Source organism: Ochotona princeps, chromosome 17 (assembly GCF_030435755.1).
Source record: "Ochotona princeps isolate mOchPri1 chromosome 17, mOchPri1.hap1, whole genome shotgun sequence".
Lineage (NCBI taxonomy): Eukaryota > Metazoa > Chordata > Mammalia > Lagomorpha > Ochotonidae > Ochotona > Ochotona princeps.
This window is the reverse complement of record NC_080848.1, coordinates 11,526,997-11,542,910: the sequence shown is the minus strand read 5'-3', so window position 1 is coordinate 11,542,910 and position 15,914 is coordinate 11,526,997. Positions and strand designations below refer to the sequence as shown.

The following is a 15,914-nucleotide window of genomic DNA, read 5'->3' as shown; positions in this document are numbered from 1 at the left end:
CCTTTTGGGGAGTGAACCAGCGAATGGGAGATCTTTCTTTGCAAACCTGTCTTTCCAATAAAAATAAATCTTAAAAAGAAAGAAAGTCGCCTAGTCAGATGCCATGATGCAATTTCGTTTTATTAGGACGAGGCAGGTGGGCACCAGAACTCCCTGCCCAGGGAAAGGGGCGGTGCTGGGGAGGTGGGGGGAGCGGAGGTGGGGCCGCCCTAGAAGGCACAGCTGCTCTCCACGAAGCGGCGGCACTTCATGACCCGCAGGTAGGTCTCGGCCTTGTGCAGGTCCTTCTTGAAGCAGGAGAGCAGCCCGTAGTTCTTGAGCAGCGCGTCGTCGCCGCGCAGGTTCGTGTCAAACCTGTCGTAGGTTTGCCTCAGGATCTGTCCGGCGCGGGGGCTGCCGTCTTCCAGCTCCTGCGGCGGGCACAAGAAGGAGAGGTGCCTGGGCAGCTGTCCCTCCGGTCATCGCTCCCCTCCAGGGCTTAGAAACTGCTCAGGGAGTGGGAGTTAATAGGGAAACTGAGGGAAAGGGGCGTTCTCCGAGCCAGGGCCCGGCTCCCTGCACCTCCCGTGCCGGCCTCACCCGCATCAGAGCCTGGATGCCTTCCTCCAGGTCCTTGAGCTTCTCGTAGACGCGGTCCGAGGTGCCGAACACCAGGCTGTTGGTGAAGGCCCTGCTCAGGAACTGCACCGGCCCCAGCCATGACTGGATGAGCAACAGCGAGAAGCGCAGCAGTTCCATGTCCTGCGGGGCAAGGAGGCGGAGCAGGTGGGTAGGTGGGGCCTCCTCCTGCACCTGCTCCCACCTCTGCCGCACAGGCCAGAACGCCCCCCAGGCCGGTCCCTCTGACACTCACGGATCTCTGCTGGGCCTCGTCTTTGCCCGTGGGGGCCGGAATGGTCTCCGAGAAGCAGAAGGCTGCCTGTGCGTTCTGGATGGAGTAGCGCTGGCCCTCAGGGATGTAGGCACGTTCCTAGGGGTGCGGGTGGAGGGTCACCTGCTGACATCCCAGCCGCTTTGAGGGGACAGCCTTTGCACCCCACCCACATCTGGACCCATCCCCCAACAGCTCCCCAGCTTCCCCCTCCACCCCACCCCAGTCCTGCTGGCTGCACCCTGCGCCCCATTCCGCGGGGAACTCACAAACTCCTTGTAGGTGTCAGCGGCCAGCTGGTGCAGGTGCTGGGCACGGAGCACAGCGTTGGCAAACAGGCTGGACAAGGGCATGGCCGGGAAGGCGCTGGCCTCCTGAGGCCAGGGCAGACACAGTAGAGCAAAAACCAGGAGGCGGGTGGTCCGAGAGCCTAGAGGGAGAGACCGGGGGTGAAGGAGGGCCTTGCCCAAGGCTACACCCCAGGGCTCCTGGCAGCCTCCAGGGACTGAGAACATTCTAGAAGGGCCTGGGCATTGGACGTGGATGGGTATGTTCACAATGAGAAGCCCCAAGGGTGAGGCTCAGACACTTTCTATCTGCAGGTCCCCCGTCTCTGCACCATTTCCCACAGGTTTGAGGGGCCTTACCTGCAGCCATCATGCTGGGTTGAGGTGTCCACAGACCAGGAGTGCTTTGGGAAACTGGTCCCTGGGATTTTGAGACTGGTCCCTCACGATCCCTTTTTATACCCTAGCTCTGGCCCCCACACCAGGCTTGCCATCCATTTATGCAGGGGCCCTGCCGGCCTGTACTGATGGATAATTTAGGAGCGCCTCCCACTCATCCTGTGCCCGCTCTCTTCCCTCGGGGGCCATGACCCCAGCCCTGTCATCGGCTCCGCGCCACTGTCACCAGCCCCGTGAGGGTACATGCAGGGTCTCCAACCAGGCCTGTCCTCTTTGAGAGGAGGAGGGGTAGAAAAGTGTGGCCTGAATCCAGGGTTGTGGCCCGCACCCCCCTGGCATGAGGCCCTTGGGGGCTCGTCCCAAAGGGTGAGGAGAGTCCAGCCTGGTTCCCAGGAAGGGGGTCATGGCAGAATGGCTTTGCGACCCCTTCCCAATTTCTCTCCTCCCCCTAACTCCAGAGAGAGAGTGTGTGTGTGTGTTGGGAAAGATGGCTGCTGAAGGCCAATGGACTCCCTGGGTTCCTGACCCCTGCCAGGGTGCACCTGCTTCTCTCCATGGCCACCTGGGCAGGCTGGAAGCAGCTGGGTGCAGTGCCAGTGATGCCCACCGGGGGGCAGCAGCCCCACACGTTGCTTTTCCACAGAGCAGGGGCTCTCCCCAGGGCTGGGGCAGAGGACCTGCCCTGAGATGCTGCCTGAGTCCCTGGACTTGACACAAACCAAGAAGCAGGAAGCCCAGGGACAGATGCGGCCCACAAGTGCTTCCTCCTTTAACCCTGAAACCTCAGAGAATCTCCAAGTCAAAAGAGCCCTTGAGGGGGTTATTTTCTGCCCCATGAGAGGACTCGGTGGACAGGGCCCTGTTGTGCCACACGGTCTCCTCTGCCACAGGCTCTTCTCTGGTTTTTCCTGCCCGCACATCATGTGTGGAGTGCAAGAAGCCTGCCCCGGCCTCCTCACACGAGGCCCTCCTCATCCCCTTTTGAAAGGAGACATTGGCCCCTATCACAGAGACTTTCACGCGCCAACTCAACCAAGGCAGCCGACCGGCATGGCTGTGGCTTCCCATGCCCCTCCATCCTGGAGGATGGCGTAATGCCACTCGGGGCCTATCGCTTCTCAGTCTGCTGACGATAGGGGCCCTGGCTGTCCTCACGTAGCCCCTTGCTCTGGCTTCCTTGAATGAGCAGGCTGTTCTCCTTCAGTTCCCTCAGCCACAACAGCCCAGTGGCCTCCCGGGAGTGGGGTGGGAGTGGGTAGGGAGGAGCAGGGGCAAGAGGCAAAGAACCGAGAAGGCCAGGACTGTGGCTTCCAGGCTTCTGGTGCTCAGTGCCGAGCGTGCCTGGGAAGGGTGGGGGACAAGAGCAGGAAAGAACAGATTGCCACATGTCCCATCCTTCTGCCCGAGTCTAAAAAGGGTCAGCACTTGACCCTGCAGGTAAGTGGCCGACTAGAGTGTTGGCACCAACATTGCACGCTTACCCCCACTGGGGTGCAGAGTGTGGGTGCTGGGGCCTTGCCCTCCCCAGCACCAGCAGATAGAACCCCTTTGTCTCTCAGCACTGCTGCCCAGCAGGTGCCTCGATGGCCTCCCTGATGTCCATGCTGGGCAGGCACTGGCACTGTGGGAACTGTGGGAGGGTCCTGGGGGCTGCTGGGAGACACATGGGCAGTGAGGAAGAGGACACCCTCTCATCTCCTGTTTCCATCTCTGCCACGACGGGGGGTCTGCGTAGGATGGGAGGGGAGGGTCCCATGTCTCCCCTGCCTCTATTCCCTCCTGGAGTGTGTGGGGGGGCATGGACACAGCTCCTGAGTGACAGCAGTGCCAGCCAATGTTGGGGCTCATGTGTGCAGCAAGGCCAGCAGGAGCCGAGTGAAGGGGCCACTTGTTGGCCACACATGTGGGCACACGAGAGGTGGCTGTGGCTCCCACCAGATAGGTGACTGCCAAGGACAGGGACCAGTGGGAGGGACAGAGGAGACCCTCTTAATGGGGACACTCAACGGAGAGGTCCAGTGTGTGGGGTCTGCAGGTGGGGGCAGGGTGGGGGCCTGTCTCCACCTGAGCCTTTTTAGACTTTATCACACGCATAGGAGATGAACTGCAGGTTAGATTTGGGGTTGCCAGGAGTGCCTGCTCTTGGAGCACCCCTCAGGCCAGCACCCAGGACTGCACACAGCTGGTGGAGAGAGGCCAGGGTGGTCACCTTGGAGGGCAGCATCGGGACGCCTGCGGTGATCTCCCCAGTTGTTTAAGAGTACCCTGTCTACAACCTGCGTTCCCTTCCAGTTCTCTTGGGGTGGGGGCTCCGGGAAAACCATGGAGAGGCTCAGATCTGCTCTTGAGCCTAAGGTGGCCTCTGAAGTTCAAGTCTCTGGTGCTGGGGCAATGCCATTTTGCAGAGCCTCCAGAAGTCTGTGGTAGCTCTCTCCACTGCTCTCTTGGTGATCTGATGCCCCCATTCCCCCCTCTGTCTCCACCCTTCATTCCTTGACACCAGGTGCTGCTTTCAGAAGCCTCCGGTGCCCCATCTTAGCATCCAGTACCTTCCACCAACCCACTGGGTCAAGGTCTTGGGGAGAGTCCTAAGTTTGGATTCCCAGGGACTTTTGCATGGCAGATAGCAAAGGTGGTGATACAATCCCAACGGTGAGGGTCATGGCTGAGAACAGGGAGGCTCTGAAGATGTGGTAGCCTGGGAATGCAACAGAGGATGGTCTAGGTCCCTGGAGTCCTGCACCTGCCTGGGAGACAGGATGAAGCTTCTGGCTTCAGGTGCTGGACTCCAGCTTTTGCAGCCACGTGAGGAGTGAGGCAGCGGATGGAAGATTTTTCTCTGTCTTTCCTTCTCTCTGTAAATCTGACTTTCTGATCAAGATGGCAGCACTGCCTAGTAAACATGGACAGGACTTCACGCAAACCCAGCAGATGCGCAGTGGAGGTGGTGGGAACGGAACACAAAACACTTCAGCCCCAGAATGAGGGGTCCCCAGACGCTGAGGACAGCGGCAGAAAAAAACAAGCCGAGGCCTGGCTCGGTGAAGCGTGCCACACTTGGGTCGCACGTTTCAGTGTGCATGGTGTTTTCACTTCCTGTATCTCACTGGACCCTTGACTGGGCTGCATGACGCAGCCGGGGGGTGGGGGTGGGGCTCAAGCATGGAGGAAGGGCTCTGAGGGGGGGCAGGGTAGGGGGGAAGGACCGAGGCAGGCAGTCCAGTCCATCAATGGGGGTGTTGCTTATGCAGACTGACAGTCTTGGAACAATCTAGAAGTATGTGACAATGTACGTAACTTGAAAAAGAAGCACTGAGGTGTAGGTACCAAGGTAATAAGTAGAGCACTAAGTACTTCTTACAGCCAGTTGGGGGAGCCTTCCTGGACTTCGGCTGGTGATGACTTGGCCCATCTTTATCTTGCTCTTTGATTCTGTGTGGTCGTCTTATTCCCCATCCCAGGCTCTTGGCTCCTGGAGGCCGGATTCACCTTTCATTCACTCATCATGTACTCTGTCATGCCGGAAGGTTCCATCCATTCTCTTCCCAGGTTTGTAATCCACGAGAGAGGCAACAGAAAACCCACTACCATGTGAAGATAAATGCACACAGAGTGGGAAACCTGCCACTAAGGAAACGGCTGGCAAGGACACGGAAAGGAAGCGGGAGGCCTGGGCAGCAGGCACACCCCCGGCTCCAGGAGTTCTGCCCATGTTTCCTGAGTGGACTTGAATAAGAGGGCAACCCTGAGAAAAGAATTCGATTGCTTACTTGGCTGAGCATGGTAAGGCCGAGTCTGTTAGGTCTTGCCATCATCAACGAAGACAAGAACTTGAATGTACAATGACAGGTACGTGAAAATGAATACATGAAAAAGTGGCCAAGGCCGGGTGCTTCACTTGTGCATTCTGGAAACTGGCAGGTATCTGGCACACAGCTCACATCAGAATCCCTGGATTCAAGTTCTGGTTCTTCACGCAGTTCTAGTTTCCTGTTCCTGGGTGCCCTGGGAGTGGCCGAGGGTGGCTCAAATCCTTGGGTCCCCATCAGTGATTTGAGTTCCAGGCCTTTGGTTTCCGCTTCTCGTAACTTTGAGAGAGCCAGAGGATGCAAGATCTCTCTCTCTCTCTCTCTTTGTATTTCAAATAAATAAAACTAAATAATAAAAAAAAAAGACATCATTTTTAAGGAGAGGCCTCATAGCTCCCCATCCTGTGATATTAGGAGCCATCTAAATGGATATTCAGAAAACATGCTTGCCTTGAACTTGGACTCTAATGCACGTTAGGGTTTGTCCTCTGTGGTCACCAACCAGCACGGGCTTTTGGGTTGGCGAGAGCAGCTGGGTGTCCCAAAGGGGAGGGTTGTTGTGGTTTTTCACTGAGTCAACGGGCAGGACTCCAGGGGGCCGTCCCCGGAACCGCACCTTGGACTCTTGAGCCACCGCCAGGAATCTCAGCTGAGAACTCTGATTCTGGACCCTGGAGAGGTGACCTAAGGAGATGACACAAACTCCAGGGACCCCCAACTCTCCCAACCCCCAGTGGGGGGTTCCAGGAGGGTCTCTGAGGCCTGCACCTGAGACCTGGCCAGGCCAGACACCTGCTAGCAAGTGAACCCTGCCTCCTCTTGCCACCCAAACAGCAGTGGCCTTGTGCCTTGTGTTTTGCTTTCTGTTGCTTCTCCTGCTGCTGGAAAAACACCCAAACCCTTGGGCCCGCTCACCCTAGCCGCACCTGCAGGGAGCAGGCCGGAAGTCAAGCTAGCGTGGAGGAGGAACCAGCCTGTGCTTACCCCAGGGTCCCCAGGGACGTGGCAGGATTCCCCCAGTGGGCAGCGGGGCATGTGGCCACCAAGGGCCTTGGAGTTGCCTTCTAGTGGGGAGGGGGGTCAGGTGGGAAGTGGTGGGAGGGTTCCAGAGCTGGACTCCTGGAGAGGGACCCAATAATACCCTGGTGAGGCTGCGGGGAGGCCCAGCAAGGCCCTGCTGATAGGGGGTGGGGCCTTGAGAAGCTGTGACTGCTGGGAAGGGCAGCTCTCTCGAAAACTCGAGCCTTCCCGGGTTCTTCCTTTTGAGTCCCTCAGGGGGCCACCTCTGCTTCAGTGGAAAGAACACGGGGTGTGGATCGGAAGGCCTGTGTGTGTGTGTATGTGTTTCCTGGCCACTTCCGGTAATTTCTCCAGGCCTCCATTTACTTGTTTGTAAACAGGGCGAAACGGAGCGGGAGGTGCTGGGTATGAAGAACCAGCGGCCTTCAGGAAGCCCTAGCTGTACTGCTCTTGGGCCCCATGGAAACGTTTGGTCTGTGTTGTGTGTTCCGACCGTGGCAGTGAGTGTGTGCTTCCACACAGGTGCTACAATGCACTCAACTGTGTAGCCAAAGAAAGCAGTTCCAATGTGATCGTGTGCTCATGACAGAAAACAGCATGTGGTTCAGCTCTTTTCCCTCAGCTAGATGTCATGACTCCCACTCCACAGATGTCATAACTGAGGCCTGAGAGAGTCACCATCTCTGGTCTCCACACCTCCCCATACACACTCATCATCAACCAGTCCTGGGGCCAAGGACCCATAAGGTACACCCTGCATCCTGGGTTGTAAGTTTCCCAACCGCTATCCCAGGCCACCAAGGGTCTCTACTTCCAGGCCCAAAGAAAACTGGTGAATCAGCCATGTTCAATTGCTGCTCTGCCCCGGGGCAGCCCACGCTGGGGAGACCCCGCTTGAAGAAGTGAAGACTCCCCACCCAGGCGGCTGCTGCCTGGGCCCCCGGTGGAGGCTGGCCGACAGAATTAGCCCCGCTATGCAAAGCAGCAGGAAAGCCAGGGCTTCAGCTCAGTGGAGGCAGCAGCCAAAACAAGCCTGTTCCCTCCTCCAGGCAGGGAGCACCACCTGGCCCAGCCACGTGGTGGATGGAGGCAGGGAGAGGCTGACCGGAAACTCCCAGGCACGAATACCTTACCTGCGTCCTCCAACGGGAAACCCAAGCCCACAACCAGCCAATCCTGGTGGCCATCCTGGCTGGTTCCCAGCATGGCAGAAACGGGATCTCCAGTTAAAGCAGTAGCTCCCTGAGGACAGGGACTCCCTGCCTGAACCCACAGCACACAAAACTGCAGAGGGGAGCTTGTGGGCTACTTGGGGTTCTGTGGGAAATGGAGCCGAGTCCACTTCCAGCTGGGGGCTGCTGCTGAGCAATGTGCCGCCCCTCAGTCCTGGCTGTAATTTGAAGGACTCTAGGGTCACTTTATGGGCATCCTGGGCCCCAGGAACCCTCTGATATCACCCCCCCCACACTTTTTTAAAGACCTATTTATTTTTACTGGGAAGGCAGATTTACAGAGAAAAGGAGAAACAGAGAAAGATCTTCCATCTGCTAGTTCACTCTCCAAATGGTCACAAAGGCCAGAGCTTAGCTAATCCAAAGCCAGGAGCCAGAAGCTTCTTCTGGGTCTCCAATGCAGGTGCAGGGTCCCAAGGCTTTGGGCCATCCTCCACTGCTTTTCCAGGTTACAAGCAGGGAGCTGGATGGGGAGTAGAGCAGCCAGAATAGGAACCCCCCGCCCATATGGGATGCCAGCACCTGGAGGTGGAAGATCAGCCAGCTGAGCCATCACACTGGGTCCTTCCATCACCTCTGAAAGCCTAAAAGGGTTATCTGGAGAAGGACCACCAAATGTCACCACATAGAGTCTCCCTGCTAGAGTTCAAGCTTGAAGCATACACATAGGCCTGGGGCTTAGAGGGAGGCTGAGGGATGGAGTGGGGGTTGTGGTGGGGCGGTGGACGCCTTACCCTGAGGGTGCTTCCAGTCTAATTGGAGGACTGTGGCTGGCATCCAAGCACCACTGTAGCTGAGGTCTGGCTACATGGACACAGCTTAACAGGGCTGGGAAACCAACTGGGTGTCTTAGGAGGGCTTCCTGTAGGCGGAGGGTCTTGAAGGAAAGTTGGATTGGGTGAGGTGGGGGAGGACAGGACCCTCAAGCCTTGGGGTTGGTATAAGGTGGCACAGCTAGTTAAGCACACAGTCTGGGATGTGGAATTCCATTTGAGTGCCAGTTTAAGTTTCAGCTTCTCTACTTCCCAACCAGCTCCCTGCAAATGCCCCCTGAGAAAATAGCAGAGATGGCCCAAGTGCTTGTGTTCCTGCACCCATGTGGGCGACTCGGATGGAGTTCTCGGCTCTGCCTTCAACCTTGGTTATTGCTGCTCTTAGGGAGAGTGGACCAGCAAATGGAAAATCTCTCCACCTCTCTCTTTGTGTAATTGCCTTTCAAATAAAATAAATACATTTTTAAGAAGAAAAAAATCCCCCAACTGCTTCAGGCTTCCACCGCTGCTTATTGGCTAAAGGCCCCAGCCCAACCTTCACTTTTCTACCATCGCCTAGGCCCAATTAGGGCTGGAGCCAACCAGGCAGCAGGGTGGGTACCATAGTTCTCTACTAGGCCTTCAGATGGGCTGACTGCCATGGTCACCCTCTGCTCCCAGGTCCACAGGTGCCACAACTCCAGACATGACCAGATAAATGCCATCCAGCGCACGCCACAGATATCACACTTCTGTGTGTCGGTTCACACGACACATCCTTTATTCCTTGTGAGAATGAGGAGGATGGGAGAGTGGAATGAAGTTCTTGGGGGCCCTCCTGGGGCCCGGAGGGGATGCCTGAGCCTGTCCAGGCTCAGCCGGAAGCTACTGGGCTCTGAGTCCATCTGCCAGTTCTGCTCAAGTCTCTGCCTTGTGTTCCCTGACCACGGCGACGACATCCCATACACCTGCCCCACTCCAAACCACGGCCCCTGCTGTCCTTCTGCTCTGGGGCCCGGAGGGGCAGGTAGCTCTGACGGGCTGGCTTGGGAGGCGAACATGGGGTCCAGGAGGAGGGCGTGGCACCTCGGAAGCATCCAGGAGGGCCCATGCGCTGTGCAGGGCACAGTTGGGGGGAGCATCCCTCACTCCTGGCCTGGGTGCTCGCCCACAGACCACTTCACCTCTCCTGTCCGCAGGGTCACTATGTCCTCATAGGTAGCAGTCTGGTCAATGTCGAGGCCCTGGAGACAAGAAATGGAGGTCAGACCTGGACTATCCCCTGACCACATCCACACATGGTGGCCTGGGCTGTTGGCACTCCTGCCCCTTACCTCATAGGTGTGGTCTTCCTCCATCCCGGCCTTGCCATCATCCTGTGGAGGGGGGTGGGAATGGAGAGGCGAGTGTTAGCATTTCCTTGACTTTGTCTCCCATTGAGCCTGGCTGGGGAGGGCCAGGGGGCTGGCTGGAATCAGGTGCATTCTTCAAGAATGACTGACTGGCTGAGTGAATGAGTCAACAGTGTCAGTGGGAGCCCCTGGCCATGTCCAGCCACCCCGCCCAGGGCCCCTCTCTAGCCCCCCAGAGCTAGCCCTGCCTGCTGGCAGTCACCTTGTCCAAAAGCAGGAAGATGGGCACAATGATGAAGAGGATGATGAGCAGGGTCTGGATCATGATGATGCCGTCTTTCAATGTGTTTCGTCGTTTCATCTGTGCCAAGCTGCTGAACCCTGGGGGAGGGGGCATGAGGCTGGGCTCAGGGTCCTCCAGGGAGCCCACCCCTCAGCCTTGCTTCCCTGGGGAGATATGGCCATGGCCACTCTCCAGGCGGCATCTCTCCCTGGCTCAGGTGGCTGCAGGACCACCCCTCTCCACACGGACACACACCCATGACTCGCAGCTCCGTGGCGAAGCCGAAGACATTCTTTGCGGTATTTGTGCAGCGACCCCCACAGACGTAGAAGCCGTTGTCCTCAAACTGGACGTCCTGGAGGGTGAGGGTGGACCAGGTGCTGTTAATGGTCCACTGGACGCGGTCATTTTCCTGTGACAACGGTTGCGGTTCCATGTGCATCTTTGGCTTCCAGTACCACTGTATGGAGCTGGAGTCAAGGGAGTCGTTGGCATAGCAATGCACTTTCATCACATTGCCTCGTTTCTGGGCCACGAAACGTGGGTGCTGCCAGAGCCGGGAACAAGCGCTTCCTGTGGGCACCAAGGCCAGATTCAAAATCCTGCCAGCTGTCTGCCAGCCTTGGCATCCCAAGGGCCCCCACCTCAGGGGATGCCGAGACCAACCTCCCCCCGTCCCCTGCTCCTGCTCTGTTCCTCACTTGTCGCTGCTGCTCGGGGAGGGGTGCAGTAGGAAGGTGGAGGTGCAAGGAAACAACCATGTGAGTGGCCATAGGTCCAACCACAGGGCCTTCCTGGCCTGCCTTCTGCCCCTTCGCCCGATTAAGTTTCCTTCACAAGATCCTAGGGCCGCCTTGTTCCTTCCATACTCATGACAACAGTGAGACCCAGCCCCCACCCGGGGGTGCAATCCCACAGGCCAGCCTGCAGCCTGGGTTGGTACTTCTGCCATTACCTCCTCTCTAGTGCCCTGGGCTGAAATTCCTCACGGGCTCCTGGCTCCCCTGGGGACAATGGCCAGCTCCCTGGCTGCCCACTGAGGCTCTCCTGTCCTGTTCTGCTTCCTGCTCCTATCTCAGCTTGGGATTCCTCCAAGCAGGCTCCCCTGGCAGCCTGGGACCCTAGAGCCCCTCATACCAGGGGCCAAGACCAAGGTTGCCTCCCCAGGCAGTTCTTTCCACGGCCATGACTACAGCACACTTATCCAACCAGGATGACAGCTGCCAGGGGTGGGGCCATCTAGGAAGAGAGGCTCCCTTAGGAGGCCTGGGGATGAGGTTCCCTGATGGGAAGACAGGGAAATGCAGACCTAGTTGGGTCAATGGCCAGCACTGGTCGCACAGACATGCTCACCCCTGGAAGGCGTGGGTGAGGTCACTGACCTTGGGGATCTGAGGACTCCTCCAGGTCTTGAGCTGGCATCGGCTCACCTGCTGGGTGGGGGGAAGTGGGCGGGGCAAGGTCAGGCCCTTCCCCTTGCATGGCTGTCCCACCCCTGCGCCCTCCTTGTTTCTGGCACCACTTCCTCCTACCAGGTTCAAGACCCCTCAGCTCACCCTGTCCCAACTCAAGAAGTCAGGAGCCTGATGGGGATGGTAGAAATCCTCTCCCAGCTACCCCTCTGCCTCTGAGCTTCCGGGCAGCCTTGAGCGGGCCCCAAAATGAGATGAGAGAGGAAGTCCCACCTTTCCTGACTTCCCAGCCAGCAGGGGGACATTCCTGGTACAGGGGTCTCCCAGACTTGACCTCTGCTTGCCTCTTCCCATGTGATATTCCCAGGGTCCTGGGGCTGAGCCCCCACCTCCACCCCCTTCCTTTCGCCTAGCTGCCAAGCCTGGGGTGCCCCTTGTGCCCCGCTCAGCCTGACACCCACCCTCCAGGGGCTGCAAACCCTGAGTCCAGCACACACCACAGTTGAGCCCCACAACCCTGGGCCCCAGCAGGTGAGGGGGAGAGGAGGCGGGAGGTGTGAGCCCCGGAGGAGAGTGGCGCGAGCTGGAGACTGAGTGGGCGCCGATAGAGGGTGATCAGAGCCAGCCAGCAGGCCTTGGTCGTACCTGAGAGCAGCAGCAGCAGCAGCATCCAACCTCTGGCTGTGGGAGACAGCACCAGCTGGGTCATGGTCACCGCTCCGTCCCCGAACCCAAGCCTAAGAGGCCGTGAGAGGTTCCTGGGGAAAGCGTGTAACTGTCCGAGCTGCAGCCCGTCCCCTCCCCACACCTTCCTCACCAGGCCCCTTCCTGCCATGCAAATCTGGGCCCAGGGGAGGCAGCAGCTCTCTTGGGACCCTGGGGAGGGCGGGCTCTTGTCAGCTGGGCTGCTAGGTGCATGGAACTTGCCCAGCTTGGTGGAAGCCCCAGCAGGTGGGAGCTGGTGGGGGTGAGCCTTGAGCCTTCTGGGAGATGAGGGACTACATTGTTCCCCCTTGCTTGTGCTGACCCCAGCTCCGCCAGCCCCTTGAAGACCAGAGCCTGGCTGGCCTGTCTTCCAGGCACGTGGCAGTTCTTGAATGAAACTGCATTCAGGCTCGTGTGCCTTGGCCCAGCCCCTGCCATGCAGGAAGAGAGTACTGAGAGAGGACAGGGGAGGAGGCAGAGGGGCTGCCCATGTTGGAAGCTGACCCCATGGAGCAAGGGAGCCACAGAAGTTCTTAAGCAAGAGCAGAACAAGCCAGGAGGCACTGTGGAGAAGATGGGAGTTTTCTGGGGGCTCCGGGAGGAGATGGCATAGAGAAAAGACTTCGCTTAACACTCAGGGGCTTGGGGGCACTGCCATGCTGTCCGCTGCTCCTTGGGCTCTTGGGCAAGGAGGGTCGGCTCCAGACTGTCAAGGTTCTTGTATGGCTGTTGCTCAGTAGGACAGTGGACACAAGCAAGATGCTTAGGAGCCCCCGGGGCCTGGCTCTGTCCCCTGCTTGGATGTGGCCCTTGGCAAGTGGGCAATGCCCTTGCATAGGGCACAGCCTGCCCAGCTACACAGAACAGGAGCCCAACCTGAGTCCCCACCGGGTCTCTTGCAGCTGAGCCCACTCCCAGCAGCTCCTGGCTCTCTTGTCCTGAGGCCGGGAATAGGAGATAGGTGGAAGCCTCATCATCTCAGCCTGGTCTGGGGGCACAGCAAAGGTGGGAAGCAGAGAAGCTGGACCGTGCCCCTGTACCCCAAATCATGGGCCCAGGCCTTGCTCAATGTGGGGCAGGGAGAGCACACTTAAGGGGTACTGGGCAGGACCTGAGCTGCAGAAATTGGGGATGGGAGGGTTAAGCTTTTACTGAGGCACAGCTCGTTCTGGGCAGTCCCAGATGTTCTTGCTTTGCTTCCAGATGTTCCCGATGAAAAAACATTTGTGTGACGAGGTCTGTCAGGTGTTTAGCTAACAGAACAAACAGCCTACAGATGAGAACATGACCCGGGGTCAGCTTGGGGCCACAGATCCTGGGATGGGTACGGCCCCCGCCGAGGGTCTCCTCCTTAAGCATACCTCAGCTTGCCCATGCCATGGTGTGAGGGAGGCTTTGGTTGGCTTGGGAGCCTTGTGTTCCCCTCAAAGTTGAGAAGGTGATAGGCATGGCTTGGGGCACACATGAGACACATACATATGTACACAGATGGGTTGCCTGGGCGCAGGTGGTACAGCCGGCTTGGGAGCTGTACTGGGGCCCAGGTGATTGCAACGGGCACGGAGGTTAGCGGGATGGCTGGCACCCTGCATCTGCATGTAGGTGGGCGAAGATGCAGATGTGTCCTTTGGGTTTTGTTGCCATTCATGCCAGGAGTACCTGCGTTCAGGGAGGCTGAGGGGTCTGTGGCAGGAGGAGGGTGTGCCTGCAGGATTATTTGTCACTGTTGGGCTGTGCTGTTCCTGCTGTTGACAACAGCACCCAGCCCTGCCCTGGGCTCCTGATGACCTTTCTCGGAACAGGAGGCTTCCTAAGCCCACTTTGCCTCTGGCCACCCAGGGCTACACAGCTCCGACATCTGGCAGTCCCCCCATCCCACTCACACACTGTCACCTTTCCAGGAAGTCAGTAGCAAAACAAGAGGTGTGGTGCGGGAGGCGCAGACAGAGGCACAAGGGGCCCACAGGTTGGGGACACAAAGAGGGCGGAGTCACCCACCTATCCCGTGCTACCTCCCCCAAGAAGGCTGGAACTCAGATCTCCACCCTTCCCCCAGGCTAATTGTTCCTGGAAGGGAAGAGGCCTGTAGCCAGGGGGGTGTGGGCTCCATTTCTGCCCCTGCAGTGTACCAGCCAGGAGTCTTCCCAGGTCACTAGGTGTTCTCAGCTGGGGGTGCTCCTGGCTTGGCCTGGGCATTGGAAGAGTGTTAGGACAATCGTGTGTTTACAGGGAAGAGTGGCGACCCTGGCCTTCACAGGCCAAGGACGCCTAGGTGGGCAGCAGCCAATCCTAATAGCTCAGAGACCCAAGGGTTCTTCCTGTGAGAGAGTGCCAATGATGGAGTTTTGACAGGGTAGCCATGTGTACCTGCACGCAATCCTGGGCCTGAAGCCTGGGTGACAGGTGGGGGTCAGCGGTGCTGATTGACAGTGGGAGGTGGGATAACTGTGAGATACTCATCTACGGGTAGCTATGCCTCTTTTCCAGATTTCCCTGTTTTTCTTTCACTAGGAGAGGCTCATGGGAAGGGTAGGGCAGGGCCTGGGTGCCATGTAAGTCTCCTGCCCTTGAGGTCAGAAGCAGCCCCTGCTCAGGCAGAGATCAGGAGAACCATGGGGCTGCCTGACCTCCCAGCAGACATCTGCAGGTGGAAGCTCGAGCCACAGGGATAATGGAGGGACATCACTGCGGGTGTCACATTGCCTCAGGGCCTGGGTAGAAAAGGTTCCAGTGCTCACTGCCCCAGAGCAAGAAGTCTGGGGAGGCTGAAGCCATGGTGATGGTCAGAGTGGGGGAGCAGGGCTGAGTGCATTGCGTGAGAATATGCTGTTCGCTGTTCCACGCAGGCCCACAGGGGCACCTTGGGGCTGGGTGTCAGGAGCAGAGCCTGAGGAGGCAGAGAGGCTGTGTGTGAGGGTCTTTGGAGAGGAGGGGACAGGTACACGGGCTCTCCAGGTACTTCCTGGGTGCTGCCTGTGAGGAGACGCGGGGCACAGACACAGGGTCCCCATGTGGCCTCTTGGGATTCCGCTGAGAGATTTCTGGAGCGGGAACGGATTGGAGAATGACCCAGAGAATGGGGCTGGGGTCTTCCTTTGCTCCTGTCCTAGGCCCCTCATCCCTGCCCCTGCCTTCACCCCTTGTCCCTCCTCCCTGCCTCCACACCATTCTTTCCCCTTGTTGCCCTCAACCCCGTCCACGTCCACAGGCGCACGGGAGGCATCCACAAGGCAGAGGCATTGGGGAGGGTTTATTGTAAGAACTGTACAAAGGAGCCTGCTGGCCAGACCCAACTGAGGCCTGTCCCCTGACAAGGGCAAGGTGGGAATGGGTGTGGATCTATACAGAGGGGCCAGGGAGAGGCCAAACCCTTTCCTCTGCAATCACCACCCAGTCCTTGGAGCAGGTCCCACCCAACAGGTTCCTGAGGCTCCGAGGCGATGCTCCTGTCCAGGGGCCAGGAGGGCAAACAGAGGGGCAGGTGTTGGACAGGGGAAGGCAGAGTCCTTGCCGGATGAACTCTTGGAAGGATGGCGGTGGCAGTGTCACCACAGGCAGAGCCCCCCGAAGGAGTGGAGGTGGGGAGCAGGGTGTGGCCTGGGCCCGTGGGAGGAGGGGGAAGAGGGAAGAGGGAAGAGAGGAGCTCCTGGGGAGTGAGTGAGAGGACAGTGGACAGGCAGAGAACACAACGAACAACAAGGAAGAATGGCCCACAGGTGTGCGCACACATACACACATGTGTACACACATACACCTTGTTTTGAAGGTTTTGCTGCTTCCTGAGTTTTAATT

The 15,914-nt window shown here is 58.4% G+C and overlaps 2 protein-coding genes across 5 annotated transcripts; both read right to left on the bottom strand.

Moving 5' to 3' along the window:
- Positions 1-209: 209 nt before the first annotated feature.
- Positions 210-1,386, bottom strand: LOC101530491 (somatotropin). Its single transcript, XM_058675793.1, has 4 exons — positions 1,120-1,386; positions 854-970; positions 580-741; positions 210-410 (listed from the first exon to the last, which is right to left on the bottom strand). The coding sequence occupies exons 1-4, from the start codon at positions 1,384-1,386 to the stop codon at positions 210-212; spliced, it is 747 nt and encodes a 248-aa protein (XP_058531776.1).
- A 7,726-nt stretch (positions 1,387-9,112) lies between these two features.
- On the bottom strand, positions 9,113-12,220 carry CD79B (CD79b molecule). 4 transcript variants are annotated; one of them, XM_058675499.1, is made up of 6 exons: positions 12,063-12,220; positions 11,388-11,438; positions 10,327-10,578; positions 9,985-10,103; positions 9,705-9,746; positions 9,113-9,614 (listed from the first exon to the last, which is right to left on the bottom strand). In XM_058675499.1, exons 1-6 carry the CDS (start codon positions 12,124-12,126, stop codon positions 9,516-9,518), a joined length of 627 nt encoding a protein of 208 aa, XP_058531482.1. In that variant the 5' UTR covers positions 12,127-12,220; the 3' UTR covers positions 9,113-9,515. The 4 variants fall into 4 exon arrangements, with proteins under 4 accessions (XP_058531482.1, XP_058531481.1, XP_004597304.2 ...); XM_058675498.1 differs by having other exon boundaries at positions 10,261-10,578; positions 11,388-11,435; XM_004597247.2 differs by having other exon boundaries at positions 10,261-10,578; positions 12,063-12,219.
- Positions 12,221-15,914: the final 3,694 nt, after the last annotated feature.